The 18,899-nt window shown below is 39.0% G+C and overlaps 1 protein-coding gene across 2 annotated transcripts in view; it reads right to left on the bottom strand.

The window, feature by feature from the left end:
• Positions 1–18,899, bottom strand: part of rapgef5a (Rap guanine nucleotide exchange factor (GEF) 5a) — a 117,945-nt gene that overhangs the window by 91,686 nt on the left and 7,360 nt on the right. Inside the window, exon 2 of one of the 2 annotated variants that reach the window (XM_063015108.1) lies at positions 799–852. In XM_063015108.1, the coding sequence (XP_062871178.1) occupies positions 799–852 (54 nt within the window). The remainder of the gene's footprint in view (positions 1–798; positions 853–18,899) is intronic. The other variant, XM_063015113.1, reaches the window with a different exon arrangement.

The raw sequence follows: 18,899 nt of genomic DNA, 5'->3' as shown, positions 1-18,899 counted from the left end.
TATTCAGAGTTCTATCTTTATACTGAGCATGATGCTAAATATCCACATCATTAAAAATCATAATGTGATTTAATGATTCCTCTTTTTGACAACATTAGTGTCATTATTATAAGATGATATTCAGAGTTCTATCTTTATACTGAGCATGATGTTAAATATCCACATCATTAAAAATAATAATGTGATCCACAAGTGCAAAAATTATCATGCAGTTAAACTCCATAGTAACACAAAACAGCAATAATGTTTTAATGTTTGTGATATTAGTGCATAATGGTTCCTAAATTCACGAATAAAATCACATAAATGCATAAAAGGTTTTCTTTTTTTGGTTGGAGCTAGAACACTGAATAAATATGGTACCAGTCAACTGACACATGCTCACTGAGGGTGGGTAAGCTTTTCAGCAGTCTGAACTTTCTGTACTTTGTTTATGTAGAGCTCTGTAGTTTCAAAATGAGAGTTTGTGCAACAAGGTTAAGTGGTATTATAGGAGCTGTTATATGTATAATTTTAACCCATACCTTTAATAAAAAATTAAAGCACATGACTGCCTTAAATCACATATATGTAAATATTTGAATTTTGATGTAAATTATGTAATAATGTAATAAATCTAACTTGTACATGTGAGTGGCACTTATAATGCCAAGAGACAGGGCATTCATCAGTGTCTTTAATATAAATAAAATGATGGTTTATGTGGATCCCATAAAACAGCAAAAACAACAGCTAAAATGCAGGACAATACAACAACAACAATAATAACATAGCACAATAAAAATCATAGTTGTCTACCTTGGACTTGGTGGGCACACAGGCACTGGGTCCTGGGACGGTGTCAGGTGACTGCTGCCAAGACACAAACAATACAAACAAACGTGGTCATAATGCTATTTAAACAGTACAGGCCAGTTTCAACACAGTGTAGTGATAATGGCTAAACCAAACAAATGCTCATCCACAATGCACCTAAACACAGAGCAGGACCAAACGAAAGGCACAAGATAGATAAATCCATGTATATATAAAATATATATGTGTAAGTATATAAAATATACAGTATATGTAAGTACGTATATACAATATGTGTTTATATATGCAATGTGTACAATACAGTGAAATTCTTTTTCTGTATATTCCAGCTTGTTTGAAAGCTGGGGTCAGAGTGCGGTGTCAGCCATTGTACAGCGCCCCTGAAGCCGAGAGGGTTAAGGGCCTTGCTCAAGGGCCCAGTGGCTATTTGGCAGAGCTAAGAACCCACGACCTTTCAATTGATAGCCGAAAGCTCTAATCAATAGGCTACCACTGTATGACTACATATATATTAGATACACATATCTGGTATATATATTCATTGATAGCTAGACCTACATACAGATAACTTTACAACTACAGTAGCCCATCTGTTCCTTAATACACCTTGTTACCCCTCTGACGCCACTTATCAATCAAAAGGGACCCCATAAACACCCCCACTGACCAGATCCTGCCCATTCTTAACACTGCAATGACACCAACATGGTAAGATCAAGGTGAAGTAAATATCAGGTGCGACTGCAACCTTAATGTCAATGCTGGGAGGAAAATAATGCTTAGGTAGTGCAATTAATTGATTTATTAATTAATTGATTATACATACTGAGTCATTGAGTGTTGTACCAGCAAAAATGCCCTTTATGCATAAAGTTTCTCTAGATTTCGAATCTTTTAATAATGTTATCGATGGTAGATGGAAAAATCACCAAAATACTCGCAATCGTGTTAATTGAAGTTTTTCCAGACAACCACAATAGATTGCATCTGGCATCATGATTTCACTTCTATTATTTCTCTTAAAAAATAAATAAATAAAGTACTGTATTTGAGCATATCTTTTATTTATCTAAATAATTAATGTTTTTTTTATTTCTGAGGTAGGTACAAACTATGAAAAATTATGCTTATCGTGTAAAAAATCTGAAATGAACATTTAAAACAAATCCAACATTATATAAATAAATGAATAATACAAATAAAGAAAGTATCCTCACATAAATAAATTTGGCTGGAAAATCCCCTACCTGGCAACTTTGTGAAGTGCTGTCAACCAGGCGACGTGAATAGCTCTCTGGTGTTTAAAGTGAATATCGATTCATCTTAAATGAATAACCGATTCAAATCGTGGCACATGTGCACCGATTTTTAACTGTCTTGTGGTGCATCGTTACATCCCTGCTAAATACACCTCCCTTCACCTGGATGAGTGAATCAACCAGGTATAGGTTTTTAAGTCAAAATGTATTTGTTTAGTGCTTTTTACAATGGACATTGTCTCCAAGCAAACTGCCAGTTAAGAGAAATCTGTGCCAATAATGGTATGGCAGATGGGCATGATTCTGTAATGCTCCTTGCCAATCTTCACAGGGGTTGGGGGCATTACATAAGATAAGATTAGGGCTCTTTTTTATCCAAAATTAATATAAAAACATCACTTGCAACATATTCACCTGTTTAGCAGTGGAAAAAGCAGCCTGTCCCAAGTTTTTGCAATGTGTTAGAAGCAGCAAATTTTGAGTTGCAGTATATTTTAAAAATCCCTAAAGTAAATAAAAATAAAACATTGAACATTCTTTGCTTTTTAATGCCTGTAAAATCACTGCTTTTTGTTTTTATTTGCATTTTATCTGTTGTCCTTTTTTGGAAATAGGTTTGTGCCTACTATATTAAGTAATAAATCTGGACATAACATTAGCTTATAGTGCTAATAGCAACTCAAACAGGTGACTCCACCTTGCAACAATGTATAAAACTTTGTGTACATGTACAACCTGATTTGGTCAAGTTCAAAATTTATAATTTTATTTATATATATACAGTATATATATATATATATATATATATATATATATATATATATATATATACAGTATATATACAGTATGGCAATATAATTTATATTATGATGTTTTTATCAGTACCACGTAGTGCACCCCTTGACTATGTATTAAAAATGAACAAAATGGCTTCAGTGCATCCTTAGCCAGGGTGTAAAAGAAGAGCACAAAAAGCACTTAATGCACTTGGCTGGCTCAGCAGCTGGTACTTTTAAAGTGCTTCTGACAGAAATAGGGCTGAGACGGTGTGTGTGTGCAGTGTGTGTGCAGTAGTTTGTGGGACATTTCGAGTAATTGAAAGAAACTGTCATTTTCAGGTCAAGTAGGAGTGGAAGAGATGGACCATTAGAAAGATGTGGAACAGTTCCACTGATCCTTATTACAACTATCGGATAATGCTTGATCAGTCTGAGGGTTGCAGGTTTCCTTTATGTTTCAAAAGCCAGAATACAGATTCTTTTGCATAGCTAGCTGCCATCTGTCTGTCTAGCGAGCTGTTCATGCCACATAATATAGTAAGTTAAATAGTAAGTATAGTAAGTTTTTACCTAAAAACAAGCTTTTAAGTGCACAGGTGGCGCAGCAGGATATTCCGCCAGCACACCAGTGCCGCGATTCTGATCTCCTCAGTTCGAAACTTGGAGTTGCCACAGGTTTAACATTAGTCAATTAAACTATTGTCATATGAAGGTGATCAAAGATAATCAAAACAGATTTCGGATTGTAATTTACTTTCAGATTTTAAATGTTTGGAAATAAGGCTATAAATGTATCCTTCTGTAGAGAGGGAACACCAGCAAAAACACACCTGTCCTGGGTGTTTCCTAACTCGATGGGTGAATTGTACCCACCATGACCCTGAATATGATAAAAAGGTGGTAAAACCGACCATGAATATTAATATCAGAATCTTGGACCATACAGTGGCTCAGTGGGTAGCACTGTTACTTCACAGCAAGAAGGTCCTGAGTTCGCTCCCCTGGTGGAGTGGCCGAGTGCTTTCTTTGTGGAGTTTGCATGTTCTCCCCGTGTCTGCATGGGTTTCCTCCGGGAGCTCCGGTTTCCTCCCACAGTCCAAAGACATGCCAGTGAGGTAAATTGGAGATACAAAATTGTCCATGACTGTGTTTGACATTAAACTTGAACTGATTAATCTTGTGTAACCAGTAACTACCTGTCCTGTCATGAATGTAACCAAAGTGTGTAAAACATGATGTTAAAATCCTAATAAAGGAATAAGGCAAAATTGTCATTTTAATATTAATTTCGTTAATTTTATGTTTTTACCTACAGTAAAGTCATGCCACTAATGGTAAGTTTCATTTGTACATTGCTAAATTGTTCTCTCTTCACTACATGTGAACTACAAAGAATTTATATTTAAGGCATTTAGCAGACACTTTTATCCAAAGCGACTTACAATTCTGACCGAATACAATGCAAGCAACTAAGGGTTAAGGGCCTTACTCAAGAACCCAACAATGGCAAACTGGCAGTAGTGGGCTTTAAACCAGCAACATTCTGATTACTAGCCCAGAATCTTAACCACTAAGCTTTCACTGCTACTGTCAGAATGTTCGCTAATGCTCCAGGTGCTTGACATTAATTAAATGAGATTGCTGATTCAGCCGCAGACTAAAGTGGCTTTAATAATGTCTGTTAATAACAGTATATTGATCCTTTAAAATTAATGTATTCATTAACTGTTAAACCACTGCTTTATCCTTGTCAGGGTCACGGATGGTCCGATTCATTGGGCGAAAGGACAGGAAACACCCCGTACAGGCCACCAGTCCATCACAGATTCACACATACGCATTCACACATACATTTAGGCCAATGTTTTTGTAGCTCCAATTAGCCTGACTGCATGTTTTTGGAATCAGTCAGTCCCTTCCCGCTGTGAGTCGACAGTACTGCCTATTTAAAATTAATGTAGCGATTAATAAATAAATGCACAAAAATACTGCATAAAATGACGTGTATTTATCCAGATCCCTAGTAATGGCAATTTAGTCAAAAAGGAAAGCAAACAAGTTTATAAATGTATATTAGGCAAATAAACAAAGTTTGTTTGTTTATTAGGATTTTAACGTCATGTATTACACTTTGGTTACATTCATGACAGTAACGGTAGTTACTCATTACACAAGATTCATCAGTTCACAAGGTTATATCGAACACAGTCATGGACAATTTAGTATCTTCAATTTACCTTACTTGCATGTCTTTGGACTGTGGGAGGAAACCGGAGCACCCGGAGGAAACCCACGCAGACACGGGGAGAACATGTAAACTCCACACAGAAAGGACCTGGACCGCCCTACCTGGGGATTGAACCCAGGACCTTTTTGCTGTGAGGCGACAGTGCTACCCACTTAGCCACCGTGCCACCAAATAAACAAAGAACGAGGAATTGTAATTCTTTAAACATCTAGAATATAATAGAATGTCATATATACATAGACAGTACAACAAAATTCTTTCTCAGCATATCCCAGCTTGTTTGGAAGCTGGGGTCAGAGGGCAGGATCAGCCATTGTAAAGCACCCCTGGAGCAGAGAGGATTAAGGGCCTCGCTCAAGCGCCCAACAACGGTTGCATGGCAGAGCTGGGTTCGAACTCTCAACCTTTTAGCTGACAGCCTAAAGCTCTACCCACTAGGCTACCACTATCCCAACTTTTGCATTTAAATATGAACATTTTATAAAACTAATCAAATTTAAACTACTAAATGTATTCTTGAATCTGTTTAAGAAGAAATTCAAAGCTCCCAATGAATCTCACAGCACGTATTACCTATATTTATTTTGAATAAAAATGTTTCTGAGGTTTACAGTCAATCAGGATGCAAAATTACATCAATTAAAATGTAAAAATATAAGCATGTATTTTAATGTTTTTTATCATTGTTTACAAAGACAGATTAGCTTATCTTGCTAAGAACACCACTTGGCATGGCGGGACTCCTGAATCCATCTCCTGACACAGACTGAAAACATCAGAGGAACTCTTGTGAAGCAATAGGGTAAAATTCAACTACACTACCCAAAAATGAAAAAGTATTTCTCAGTGAAGGTACCTTAAAGCAGTAACCCTACACTCAGACCAGCAGTGATTTTTTCGCTTATCGCTTATTGCCCCATGTTCACACCATTGTTCATCACCGCATGTGGGCATTGGTTGCCATGGTTTAACTGACAGCAAGAAAAAAAGTAAATGTCATCACTAAGGCCCTACCTAACCCATGTTTGTAAAGAAATGCGTCACGGACTGTGTAATGAGCCGTCTACTGTGTAATATACGATTTGCTGTAAAAGTCAAAATGTAAGGTTTGTGTGCAATATGCAATATGAGGTGGTCCTACCAATCATACGGTTATTACGTTAGTGTAACAGACTTTTCTGTGGTGTGGTGTTTTGACTGAGGCTCCGTCCGAAACCGCATACTTCCATACTAAACAGTACGTGAAAGTAGTATGCAAGAGCGGGTAGTGTATCCAAATATGTAGTACGTGAAAAGTACCCGGATGACCTACTGCAATAGTTTGTGTACAGTTTAGTTCTTTTTTTATAAACTCAGCAAACTCGGTTACACTAGAAATCGGTAAGACAAAATGTCCAAGATGTCGAAGTCTAAAGCAGCTAAAATAACTACTCAGGTAGCTGAGTTAGAAAACTCCCAACCGATTCTGTAGACGCAGAGGATGGTGTGTCAAAACACGGATATTCATCTCTGAGAGGAACTATTAAGGTAGCTGTGCTGTGTATTGTAGCTTCAATTTATTCTATAATATAATTTATGAGTGTTATTTAATGACCGCCATTAAATGTGGCACTTTTCTTTAAAAATCCATATAATTTGTGATTTTTGGAAAAACGAGGTCCGTGAAATTAAGCATAGTTCCTCGTGAATTTAGTAGGGCCCTGGTCATCACAGTACAGCATAGTTTATTGATTATTATCTACAAAACGTTTAGAAAAGAAAAAAAACAATTTGATCACAAATCAGATTTCTTTCCTCCCAGTTTTTACCGCACATCAAATAGGTTCCCGCCAAAAATAAAAATCCTGGAGGAAAATCGCTGGTCTATTCTTTTTTTATCCATGCACAGTCCATCACTGTCTGTGCAGTCAACATGACAAAAAAAAAAAACCCGTTTGTTCTGTGCAATTACTGCGTCTATTTGCAGATGTTTGACACTGCAACAATCTGTTTCATTTCCATTTTTTGTAGAAAGTATATAGCAACCAAAAACGGTCCAGCTCTAATTCAAAATAAATGACAACCGGTCACTTTGTGGCGTTGCTTCACTGCCGGTCTGAACATAGGGTAACTGTTGTCCATGGCTTTGCCACTAAGTACTACTGTTAATCATTTGCAGTGTGTGTTTTAACACATTTAGAATTATGATATTCATATTTAACCTTAAATGGGACATTTAATTACAATTATATATAAAATTTCATTGTATGTCACTACGCACAAAAACAAGATCCAGTGAAATTTGTTCTGTCCATCCTAAAACCTACTAGTGAGGGAGAACTAAATCTGATTACCACCAGTGAGGATTGAACTCTGATTGCCCCGGCACTAAAATAATATGCACCTCTAATATAAAATATGCTGCCAAGATGCTCACTGGCCAAAGTAGGGACAGAACAAGAGATAGTATCTACATAGAAATGTTTCTGTTAGTGGACTAATCTCTTAGTGGACACTAAAACATGTTGTGGGTTAGTTTTCTTAGTTACTGAAGGCTGTGTGTGTGTGGGGGGGGGGGGGGGGGGGGTCCTCTGGAGTATTGGCGTATTGATTTGCTGTGGGCTGAGAAAACCCGGCTTGGCAACAGCAAAAGCAGAGCTTGTTTGGGTTGAGAGGGAACTAGAGAACAAAATTAAGTTACTTAAGCACACAAGAGACCAAAGAGAGATGTTAAAGTACTCCTCATCCCTTAAACACTGCATTACTTACACACACACACACACACACACACACACACACACAGTACCATTATTTTTAAAGTAAATAAAATACTAGTATTTCTATTAAGCAAATGTTATTCCTATTGAAACTATGGACTCAATTAGCCTTTTGTTAAGTGTTGAGTGTATTTAAGGTGTAACATTGGGCCTTGTTACATCAACCCAGCACCAGTTGAAATCAGTACCTTTACCTGTACTGTCACTGACCATGTGTGTTCCTTAATTATCACAGCCACTTCCAGGATGATGTTATGTTCCATGTCACAAAGCACAATACAAGTTGAATATGAATATGAACATGAATATGACAATGGAACAGTGTTAGTTTAGTGGGTAGAGCTTTGGGCTATCAGTCAGAAGGGTATGGGTTTGCCACTCAGGTGGCGCAGCGGTAAAAACACACGCTAGCATACCAGAGCTGGGATCTCGAATACATCGTATCGAGTCTCAGTTCTGCCTGTCGGCTGGGCTGAGCAGCCACATGAACAACAATATATATTGCATTCGAGGAGGGTATGTTGCTGCCCACGCCTCCTTCGACCCGTGCAATTTTCTTTTCTCCTTCTTTTCACCCATGCTTTCTGCACAGGCACCTCTATCTGCTAACCAGGGTCCTTGCACCCACTTAGTCCGGTCATCCCACCCTGCACACACGGTGGCCAGTTATTGTCTGCTGCAGGCACTGTCAATTGCGCCCGCTAGATGGCACCCAGCCGACCGGTGGCAGAGCTGAGATTTGAACCGGACTGTTCAGAATCTCGGCACTAGTGTGCTAGCAGAATATCCCGCTGTGCCACCTGAGCACCTGAGAAACAGCTTTCGACGTATAGTCTTTACCATCCCTTAAACATGGACTGGTTAGGAGAACACTACAGGGAGAGTGGGAAGTTGTCTACGTTGACTAATGGAAAGCAGAAGCCGCAGAAATAAGTGAGAGAGAAACAAAGGAAAATATACAAAAGTGGAAGAAATGAGTGGATGAAAGGGGGGCACCCTGCTGCCGGTATCTATGTATCAACATCAAAGTCCTTGTGCACAGTGTGTTCCTGTGTGCAGCATGCAGAGTATTGCAGTGAGTGTGAGGGTCATTATCCCAGAGAAATGGATTACTCTGAGATTAGAGTGCTCAGCCACGCTCGCTGCTGTCACTCTGCATGCACACTCACACACACACATGCACACACACTGCTTGCAGCGACACGACTGCTGTATAAATCTGTCACATTGGATGAGAACACTGCAAGATTAGGAATCAATTTCGCTGCAATCATAATGCAATCAGGGACAGGAATATGATTACAACCTTTCGACAATATTGCTGTCAACACAACACAAAAGGTTTAGCATGTGTGTACAGACAACCAATAGAAATGTGAAGAAACGACCTACAGAGGTTTGAAGATTAATAAACAGTACAACTGTTTGTTTATTAGGATTTTAATGTCATGTGTGTTTTACACACTTTGGTTACATTCATGACAGGAACGGTAGTTACTCATTACACAAGATTCATCAGTTCACAAGTTTAATATCAAACACAATCATGAACAATTTTGTATCTCCAATTTACCTCACTTGTATGTCTTTGGACTGTGGGAGGAAATCGGAGCTCTCGGAGGAAACCCACGCAGACATGGGGAGAACATGCAAACTCCACACAGAAAGGACCTGGACCACCCCACCTGGGGATCCAACCCAGGACCTTCTTGCTGTGAGACGACAGTGCTACCCATTTAGCCACTGTCCCGCCCGAACAGTCTTTAGAAATACAAAAATCAGTATTAAGTTCAAAATGTAACTGTTCAGTGTTATTACACTATTATTGAATTAAATACACTAATTAGGATCAGTATAAAATATCCCCAGTAATGACTAAAATTACAATCATGAATCATTTGGCTAATGTTAAAATCAGATATTTAACAATACATTATTTATAATTGCTATTTTTTAACATTGTACACTGTACATTATAAGCCTGTATTCTTCTAACACAAAATAAGACTTGTTATTCAGTTACATTTATTGTTAAAATGGCATGAACACAATCAGAATTAATACATACAGGGGTTGGACAATGAAACTGAAACACCTGTAATTTTAGTGTGGGAGGTTTCATGGCTAAATTGGACCAGTCTGGTGGCCAATCTTCATTAATTGCACATTGCACCAGTAAGAGCAGAGTGTGAAGGTTCAATTAGCAGGGTAAGAGCACAGTTTTGCTCAAAATATTGCAATGCACACAACATTATGGGTGACATACCAGAGTTCAAAAGAGGACAAATTGTTGGTGCACGTCTTGCTGGCGCATCTGTGACCAAGACAGCAAGTCTTTGTGATGTATCAAGAGCCACGGTATCCAGGGTAATGTCAGCATACCACCAAGAAGGACAAACCACATCCAACAGGATTAACTGTGGACGCAAGAGGAAGCTGTCTGAAAGGGATGTTCGGGTGCTAACCCGGATTGTATCCAAAAAACATAAAACCACGGCTGCCCAAATCCCGGCAGAATTAAATGTGCACCTCAACTCTCCTGTTTCCACCAGAACTGTCCGTCGGGAGCTCCACAGGGTAAATATACACGGCCGGGCTGCTATAGCCAAACCTTTGGTCACTCGTGCCAATGCCAAACGTCGGTTTCAATGGTGCAAGGAGCGCAAATCTTGGGCTGTGGACAATGTGAAACATGTATTGTTCTCTGATGAGTCCACCTTTACTGTTTTCCCCACATCCGGGAGAGTTACGGTGTGGAGAAGCCCCAAAGAAGCGTACCACCCAGACTGTTGCATGCCCAGAGTGAAGCATGGGGGTGGATCAGTGATGGTTTGGGCTGCCATATCATGGCATTCCCTTGGCCCAATACTTGTGCTAGATGGGCGCGTCACTGCCAAGGACATCGCTGAACCGCTGGATGTCTAAATGGTGCTCAGAAAACTGCATTGATTTTGTAGATAATTGGTCCACTTTTGAGGGAAGGCCTGGTCTTTTGAAGCGGGATGGTGTCCACCCCACGTGGGAGGGTGCTGCTCGCATTTCTTGCAGCATAGGTGACAGGCTTTACCACCGCGTTAGTGTAGCGGCAGATAGTGTTAAATGACTATCCAGAGCCAAGACCAGGCAGCAGACTAACAGGCCTAACCAACTGTCTGCGAGTCGCCATCGGACGTCACCCGGAATCCTTAGGTCACAAACCATTGAGACTGTGTCTGTTTACCGTGGCAGGTGTAAGCCAAAACAAAATCAAAAAGTATGTCATAATAACTTAATTAAAATTAATCTAAATGAGCATCATGAAAACCCTAGTAAAGCTAAACTAAAGTTAGGACTTCTAAACATCAGGTCACTTGCATGCAAAACAGTAATTGTAAATGAAATAATTACAGATAATAGTCTTAGTGCACTTTGTTTAACTGAGACCTGGGCTAGACCTGATGAGTATCTAGGTTTAAATGAAGCATCTCCTCCGGGTTACAGTTATGAACATAAGCCACGTCTTAGTGGTCGTGGTGGAGGAATAGCCGCAATTTATGACAAGGACATAGGTCTTACTGTAAAATCAACTCCCATAACAAACTCGTTTGAAGTTCTTATCTCTGACATAACCAATAAATGTTCATCTGATAAAACTAGTATGTTTAAGCTGGTTACTGTTTATCGACCCCCTGGTCCTTACTTAGAATTTCTTAACGAATTTGCCGATTTTCTTTCTAAATTAGTTTTATCAACTAAGAAAGCTTTAATTGTTGGTGACTTTAATATCCATTATGAGGATAAATGTAATCCACTCAAAACTGCGTTTGACTCTATTTTAGAATCTTTAGGCATCACCCAAAATGTAACAGGACCCACTCACCGCTGTAAACATACCTTAGATTTAATACTTACTTATGGTATAAACATAGACAACCTGGAAATTGTACCACAGAATGACTTAATCTCTGATCACTCTCTACTAATTTATGAAGTGTCCCTGTCCAATAAGGTACAGCAACCAAATCGTTTTAAATATAAGCGCACTATTACATCTGCAACTGCAGCAGCGTTCATAAACTGCCTAACAGAATTACCAAATATATCAGCATCGGAACCTAAAGAACTAGATCAGGCAACTCAAAACCTAGAGACTGTATTGTGCGCAACCTTAGATAACGTAGCCCCACTTAAAACTAAACTGATTAGGGAGAAAAAACTTGCTCCTTGGTACAATGACCACACATGCACACTTAAACAAGCAGCACGGAAATTAGAACGCAAGTGGCGTCACACTACACTGGAAGTGTATAAGATTGCTTGGAAAGATGCTCTAACTGAGTATAAACATGCACTTATAAAAGCTAAATCTTTATATTATTCGTCCCTAATAGAGAAAAATAAAAACAATCCCAGATTCCTTTTTGAGACAGTGTCCAAATTAACTAAAAACCCCAATGAAACTGAATCTAATATACCGCCTGACTGTACCAGCGATGATTTTTTAAAATTCTTTAATGACAAGATAGAAAAAATACGACTTCAGAGTCAGAGTGTGTCACCTGCCAATGTTAAATATGGACTCACTCTGAGCAGCATTGGTGAGAACAGTGATGATAACAGTAACGAGTTAATCCAACTAAATTCCTTTAATCCAATCTCCCAAAATGAACTAACTGTGTTGATTAAATCATCGAAGTCATCATCGTGTATACTCAATCCTGTTCCAACTCGTTTACTTAAAGATTTACTCCCAGCTATTGTAGAGCCCCTGCTTACATTAATCAATGCATCCCTTAGCCTTGGATATGTACCTAAATTGTTTAAAAGTGCTGTTATTAAACCCCTGATTAAAAAACCTAATCTTGATCCACATGTTTTATCTAATTATAGGCCAATTTCAAACCTTCCTTTTGTCTCAAAGATATTAGAAAAAATCGTTTCCAAACAGCTATGTTCTTATTTGAATGAAAATTGTATTCATGAAAAATTTCAATCAGGATTTAGACCCAACCATAGTACCGAAACCGCATTAATTAGAGTAGTTAACGAGTTGTTAATGTCTTCTGATAATGGATGTGTCTCTTTTCTTGTTCTATTAGATCTTAGTGCAGCGTTTGATACGGTCGATCATAACATTTTACTGGAGAGGCTAGAAAATACAGTAGGTGTTAAAGCACTCGCACTCTCTTGGTTTAAATCATATCTGACTGACCGCTCTCAATTTGTTTATGTAAATAATAAATGCTCGGAAACTACAAAAGTAAAGTATGGTGTTCCACAGGGGTCGGTACTGGGACCGCTATTATTTACACTCTATATGCTTCCACTAGGTGAAATTATTCATAAACATGGCATAAACTTTCACTGCTATGCAGATGACACACAGCTGTATATATCAGCCAAACCAAATGATACTGACACAATCAGTAAGATAGAAGATTGTGTAAACGACATAAAAAACTGGATGTCGTGTAATTTTCTTTTACTTAATTCAGATAAAACTGAGGTTTTACTTGTTGGCTCTAAAGCTGCAAGAGACAAGTTGTCTAACCTGGTGCTAAACTTAAACACGTTCTCTGTTACTCCCAGCCCAGATGTAAAAAACTTAGGTGTCACAATAGATTCAGATCTCTCATTTGATACACACGTTAATAATATTACTAGAGTTGCTTTCTATCATTTGTGTAACATTTCTAAAATAAGAAATATACTATCTGTTAATGACGCCGAAAAACTGATCCATGCGTTTATAACTTCTCGGTTAGATTATTGTAATGCTCTTCTAACAGGATGCTCTGGTAGATCCTTAAACAAACTCCAGTTAGTTCAAAATGCAGCAGCTCGAGTGCTAACTAGAACTAAAAAATTTGACCATATTACTCCTGTTCTATCATCTCTAAACTGGCTGCCAGTTAAATTTCGCATTGGTTACAAAATACTTTTACTAACTTATAAAGCGCTACATGGTCTGTACCACAGTATCTGAGTGAACTTATTAATCACTACAACCCAGCGCATCCACTTCGTTCACAAGATGCAGGGTTACTTATAGTTCCTAGAATTAAAAAGATCACGGCTGGTGGAAGAGCGTTTTCTTACAAAGCTCCACAACTTTGGAATAATCTTCCTGCCTCTGTTCGGGATTCGGACACAGTCTCAATGTTTAAGTCTAGACTGAAAACATATTTATTTTCTCAGGCTTTTGATTAGTATAGACAAAGGCGCAGAGCTTGGGGGTTCTTGGTCATAGAAACTTGTGGTGATCAGGGATGTTGGGTTGCTGTCGTCCTGCCTCTCTTGTCCGATCACTCAGGTTTGATGACGGTGGGGAGATGGGCGCTGATGTCCTGTGAAAGCCTTCATGACCTTGTTACCTGCTCGCTCTCCCTTTTAGTTATGCTGTAATAATTAGGGCTGCTGGAGTCTAAAACTCTCTGTAAAACTGTTTGTCAACTAGCATTGTACATTATTAACTACATTCTCTGTTGTTTTACCCCGAGGGCATTCTGATGGAAACCTGTTTACCCGCCGAGGTTAAGGATTAAAGTCGAGACTGCCGGGACAACGATGCTGCTCCTGTCAGATGTGACGGGTCTGGAGTAATTGCAACGACAAGAAATCACTACAGACTTTATTGAAGACTAGAGCGGATAACAACTCTATTATTATTTAATTGTTTATTTATCTATTTATTACCAGTTATGACTTTTAGATCATTTAATTCTGTGTTTGTATGATTTGTGTAAATCGTGTATTTATTTAAAGTATCCTCCAGGCCACCCAAGAAGGATGGGCCCTGCTGAGTCTGGTTCCTCTCAAGGTTTCTTCCTGTAATTTTCAGGGAGTTTTTCCTTGCCACAGTCGCCCTCGGCTTGCTCAACAGGGGTTTTTGTATCTGTTGGTCCTGGATTTTGTAAAGTTGCTTTGAGACAATGTATATGGTAAAAAGCGCTATATAAATAAAGTTGACTTGACTTGACTACCGAACCATTCTGGAGGACCATGTGCATCCAATGGTTCAAACATTGTATCCTGAAGGCGGTGCCGTGTATCAGGATGACAATGCACCAATACACACAGCAAGACTGGTGAAAGATTGGTTTGATGAACATGAAAGTGAAGTTGAACATCTCCCATGGCCTGCACAGTCACCAGATCTAAATATTATTGAGCCACTTTGGGGTGTTTTGGAGAAGCGAGTCAGGAAACGTTTTCCTCCACTAGCATCACGTAGTGACCTGGCCACTATCCTGCAAGAAGAATGGCTTAAAATCCCTCTGACCACTGTGCAGGACTTGTATATGTCATTTCCAAGACGAATTGAGGCTGTATTGGCCGCAAAAGGAGGCCCTACACCATACTAATAAATTATTGTAAAACCAGGTGTTTCAGTTTCATTGTCCAACCCCTGTAAGTACGCCATAACATAATGCAACTTGATTAATTAGCATTTAACAGCTAATACAAATAGGGAGCTTGTAATTTAACACAAATGCCTCATTAGCTAACTTGAACTAATCTCACCAATATGACAGTTGATTTTGCTTAATTAAGCAAGCCAAGAGTTGTAAATAAGATTAAAATACAATTTATTTTCCCACTCTAAAGAAATAAAATAAATAATTTAATCAAATTCTGCAACTTCCAATTAGCTATAACAGACCAAAACCAATCTAGTCCCCCTGCTCAGAAAAGCAGATTAATGGATGAAATGAAGCCATTGTAATTAAGTCTGATTGCACAGAGCCATCAAATCAAATAAATGAGACGGAAACTTCAAATGATCAATTATAGATGAAACTGCAATTCAGCAAAGGGTGCTTTGCATCTTAACAGTGAGGACATGTGGCCATATGTGCTTGGTACAGCTAGTAAAATGTTGCATAACAGATAACTAGTAAACACCAGCATCAGATTCACAAGTGCACGTGACTGAGCCAGTGACTAAAAGTGGTTGTTTTAAAGCTTTAAAATAAATAAAAACAGATCTAAGAAAATGTTATGTACCAAGTTTAAACTATCAGAATGTTTCATTATCTGGAAAAAAATATAAATTGAAAGGCAGGGCAGTGTGTGTGTGTGTGGGTGGGGGGTGGGGGTATAAGGTGTGCATAACACTTAATAATCATTTTCTTCTTTCGTCTGCTCCCATTAGAGGTCACGACAACAGATCATTAGCCTGAATCTTGCCCTGTCCTGAACATCTTCCTCCATCTCACCAAGCACCTGCATGTTCTCCCCTACCACATCCATAAACCTCCTTTTGGGCCCTCCTCTCCTTCTCAGCACCTTTCTCCCGATAAAATTCTCATTCCTCCTCTGCACATGGCCAAACCATATTAATATCACCTCCCTAATGTATCCAAACTAGAGTTTTCAATACAGTTTAACCTCAGTAGTTTCACTGGTTCAGACAGGCTGTATCTACACCGATCAGCCATAACATTAAAACCACCTCCTTGTTTCTACACACATTGTCCATTTTATCAGCTTCACTTACCATTTAGGAGAACTCTGTAGTTCTACAATTACTAACTGTAGTCCATCTTTTTCTCTGCGTGCTTTGTTAGCCCCCTTTCATGCTGTTCTTTAATGGTCAGGACTCTCCCAGGACCAATACAGAGTAGGTATTATTTGGGTGGTGGATCATTCTCAGCACTGCAGTGACACTGACATGGTGGTGGTGTGTTAGTGTGTGTGCTGGTATGAGTGGATAAGACACAGCAATGCTGATCAAGTTTTTAAACACCTCACTGTCACTGCTGGACTGAGAATAGTCTACCAACTAAAAAAATTTCCAGCCAACAGGACGCCGTGGGCAGCGTCCTGTGACCACTGATGAAGGTCTAGAAGATGACCAACTCAAACAGCAGCAATAGATGAGCGATCGTCTCTGCCTTTACATCTACAAGTTGAACCAACTATTTAGGAGTGTATAGAGTGGACAGTGAGTGGACACGGTATTTTAAAACTCCAGCATCGCTGCTGTGTCTGATCCACTCATACCAGCACAACACACACTAACACACCACCACCATGTCATTGTCACTGCAGTGCTGAGAATGATCCACCACCTTAATAATACCTGCTCGGTGGTCCTGTGGGGGTCCTGACCATTGAAGAACAGGGTGAAAGCAGGCTAAAAAGGTATGTAGAGAAATAGATGGACTACAGTCAGTAATTGTAGAACTACAAAGTGCTTCTATATGGTAAGTGGAGCCTGATAAAATGGACAGTGAGTGTAGAAACAAGGAGGTGGTTTTAATGTTATGGCTGATCGGTGTATTTGGACTCAGCCTTTGCGTGTATGTGCTTATATCAAAATACATGGCATGGCCACTACTGTAAGTGTACATTTTCACCATTTAGAAGATGCTTTTATACAAAGCAACTTACATTTATAACTGAATACAGTTTACGCAATTGAGGGTTAAGGACCCTGTTCAAGGGCCCAATTGTGGTGGTGGTGAGGCTTGAACCAGCAACCTAATGATTGTTTGTCCAGTACCACTGTTTACCAGCTCCATAAGACTGAATACTTTAAATTTTATCCCAATTTACTCAATTAGAGGTACAGGCCTTATTAGAAGTAGTATCCTCATGCAAGCACAGACAGCACACTTCTAGCCCAGTGCTATTCTACATACACACAACAGCTGCTGCTAATGCAAGCAAAAAAGCCTATGATGTGTCAGTTGTAGCTAGACATCTAAAACCACAGAAAAGCCAGACCTTGCAAAAATTATGGCTGCCTCCCTACTGCCTGTCCAAGTATAAATTATAAAAAAGGAAGAGCTTGACATGTTTTGACTGTATGGTGTATATTTAATGAGTGCTCAGATGGTGCTTTGTGGTACGCTAGCACAGTGCTACCGAGATATGGGAATCGAAAGTCAGCAGTGCATCTACATGAACATGATTGGCTATATCGTCAGGGGAAAGGGGAAGGTCAAACAGTGCAAATCCCAAAGACGGATAAAATACAGAAAGCTGTTTAAGGAAAAGTAAAAATGCGCCAAGTCAGGGATGCGGACCAGAGCGAAAAAGAAAAAGTCTAAAATAATTTTGGCATAATGTTGGTCATCAAATGGTTTAACCGCTCAATTTTTTCAGTTTAAAATCAGAAAATGCACTTGATTCAACTACAACGAGTTCACAATGTGCATCAATCAATGTGCATTTTAATAGTGGGTCATTTAACTGAGAACAATAGCCTGCTGTGAACGCTTTAGCTGTGTTAAACTATTACACTCACAAACACACACACACACACAAATCTAGCCTGAGTTAATCCACAGGCAGGTGACTAACTAAAAGCCCTTCGATCTTCTCAGATCATTCGAAACATGACCCAATGTTTGGCATCAGTATCTAAGAGATTGCTAAAAGTGAATGCTTTAGAGTAGCCTTACATGCACCTCCAGCACTTCTGCATTAACATCCAGAACTTAAGCAATTCAATCTGAACATTTAGAATACGATTAATAAAAGACTGATCAATTCCCAGTGAACGCTGTCTCACCAAGAGGAAGTTTTTCCCTCACTGACATGTTCAGTGCTTCACTCAGGCTGATCAGTTCTGTCATTTTTCACTCGGCTACGTGGAAAAATTGGAAATGATTCGTGTCAAGGCAAAACCCACACTGCACAACAGTCTGTGCTTGCTGCTTCACTCTGAACATTATATACCTTCACAAGTAATTAAGTCAGAAAACATCAAGCACAGACTAAACCATTAAGTATTCGAGAGCAGAGATGCTACTGTATTATGGCACTGTGAGAGAACAGTCTGTTCTATAAGAGATAATAAGAAAAGGAAAAGCACAAGCACCCATGCCAGAGGTGTGCTATTTTAGACACTGCAGAGTCATTATTCACTTACTAACTAACTCAAGGCTTTAAAATAAAGACACAATTCTTGTAGAATGAAAATGCACAGATTCCCTTTGTTTTCAATTTTACTTTATTAAAAACAAAGCTCTGATTATCATCCAGGCGACATGGTGGTGCAGCTGGTCGAGTGCAGCAATGAGGTCCTCAGTCAGTAAGTTTGATCCTCTAC

This window comes from Trichomycterus rosablanca, chromosome 2, assembly GCF_030014385.1.
Source record: "Trichomycterus rosablanca isolate fTriRos1 chromosome 2, fTriRos1.hap1, whole genome shotgun sequence".
Lineage (NCBI taxonomy): Eukaryota > Metazoa > Chordata > Actinopteri > Siluriformes > Trichomycteridae > Trichomycterus > Trichomycterus rosablanca.
The sequence above is the reverse complement of the archived record's forward strand: the minus strand, read 5'-3'. Positions and strand labels throughout refer to the sequence as shown.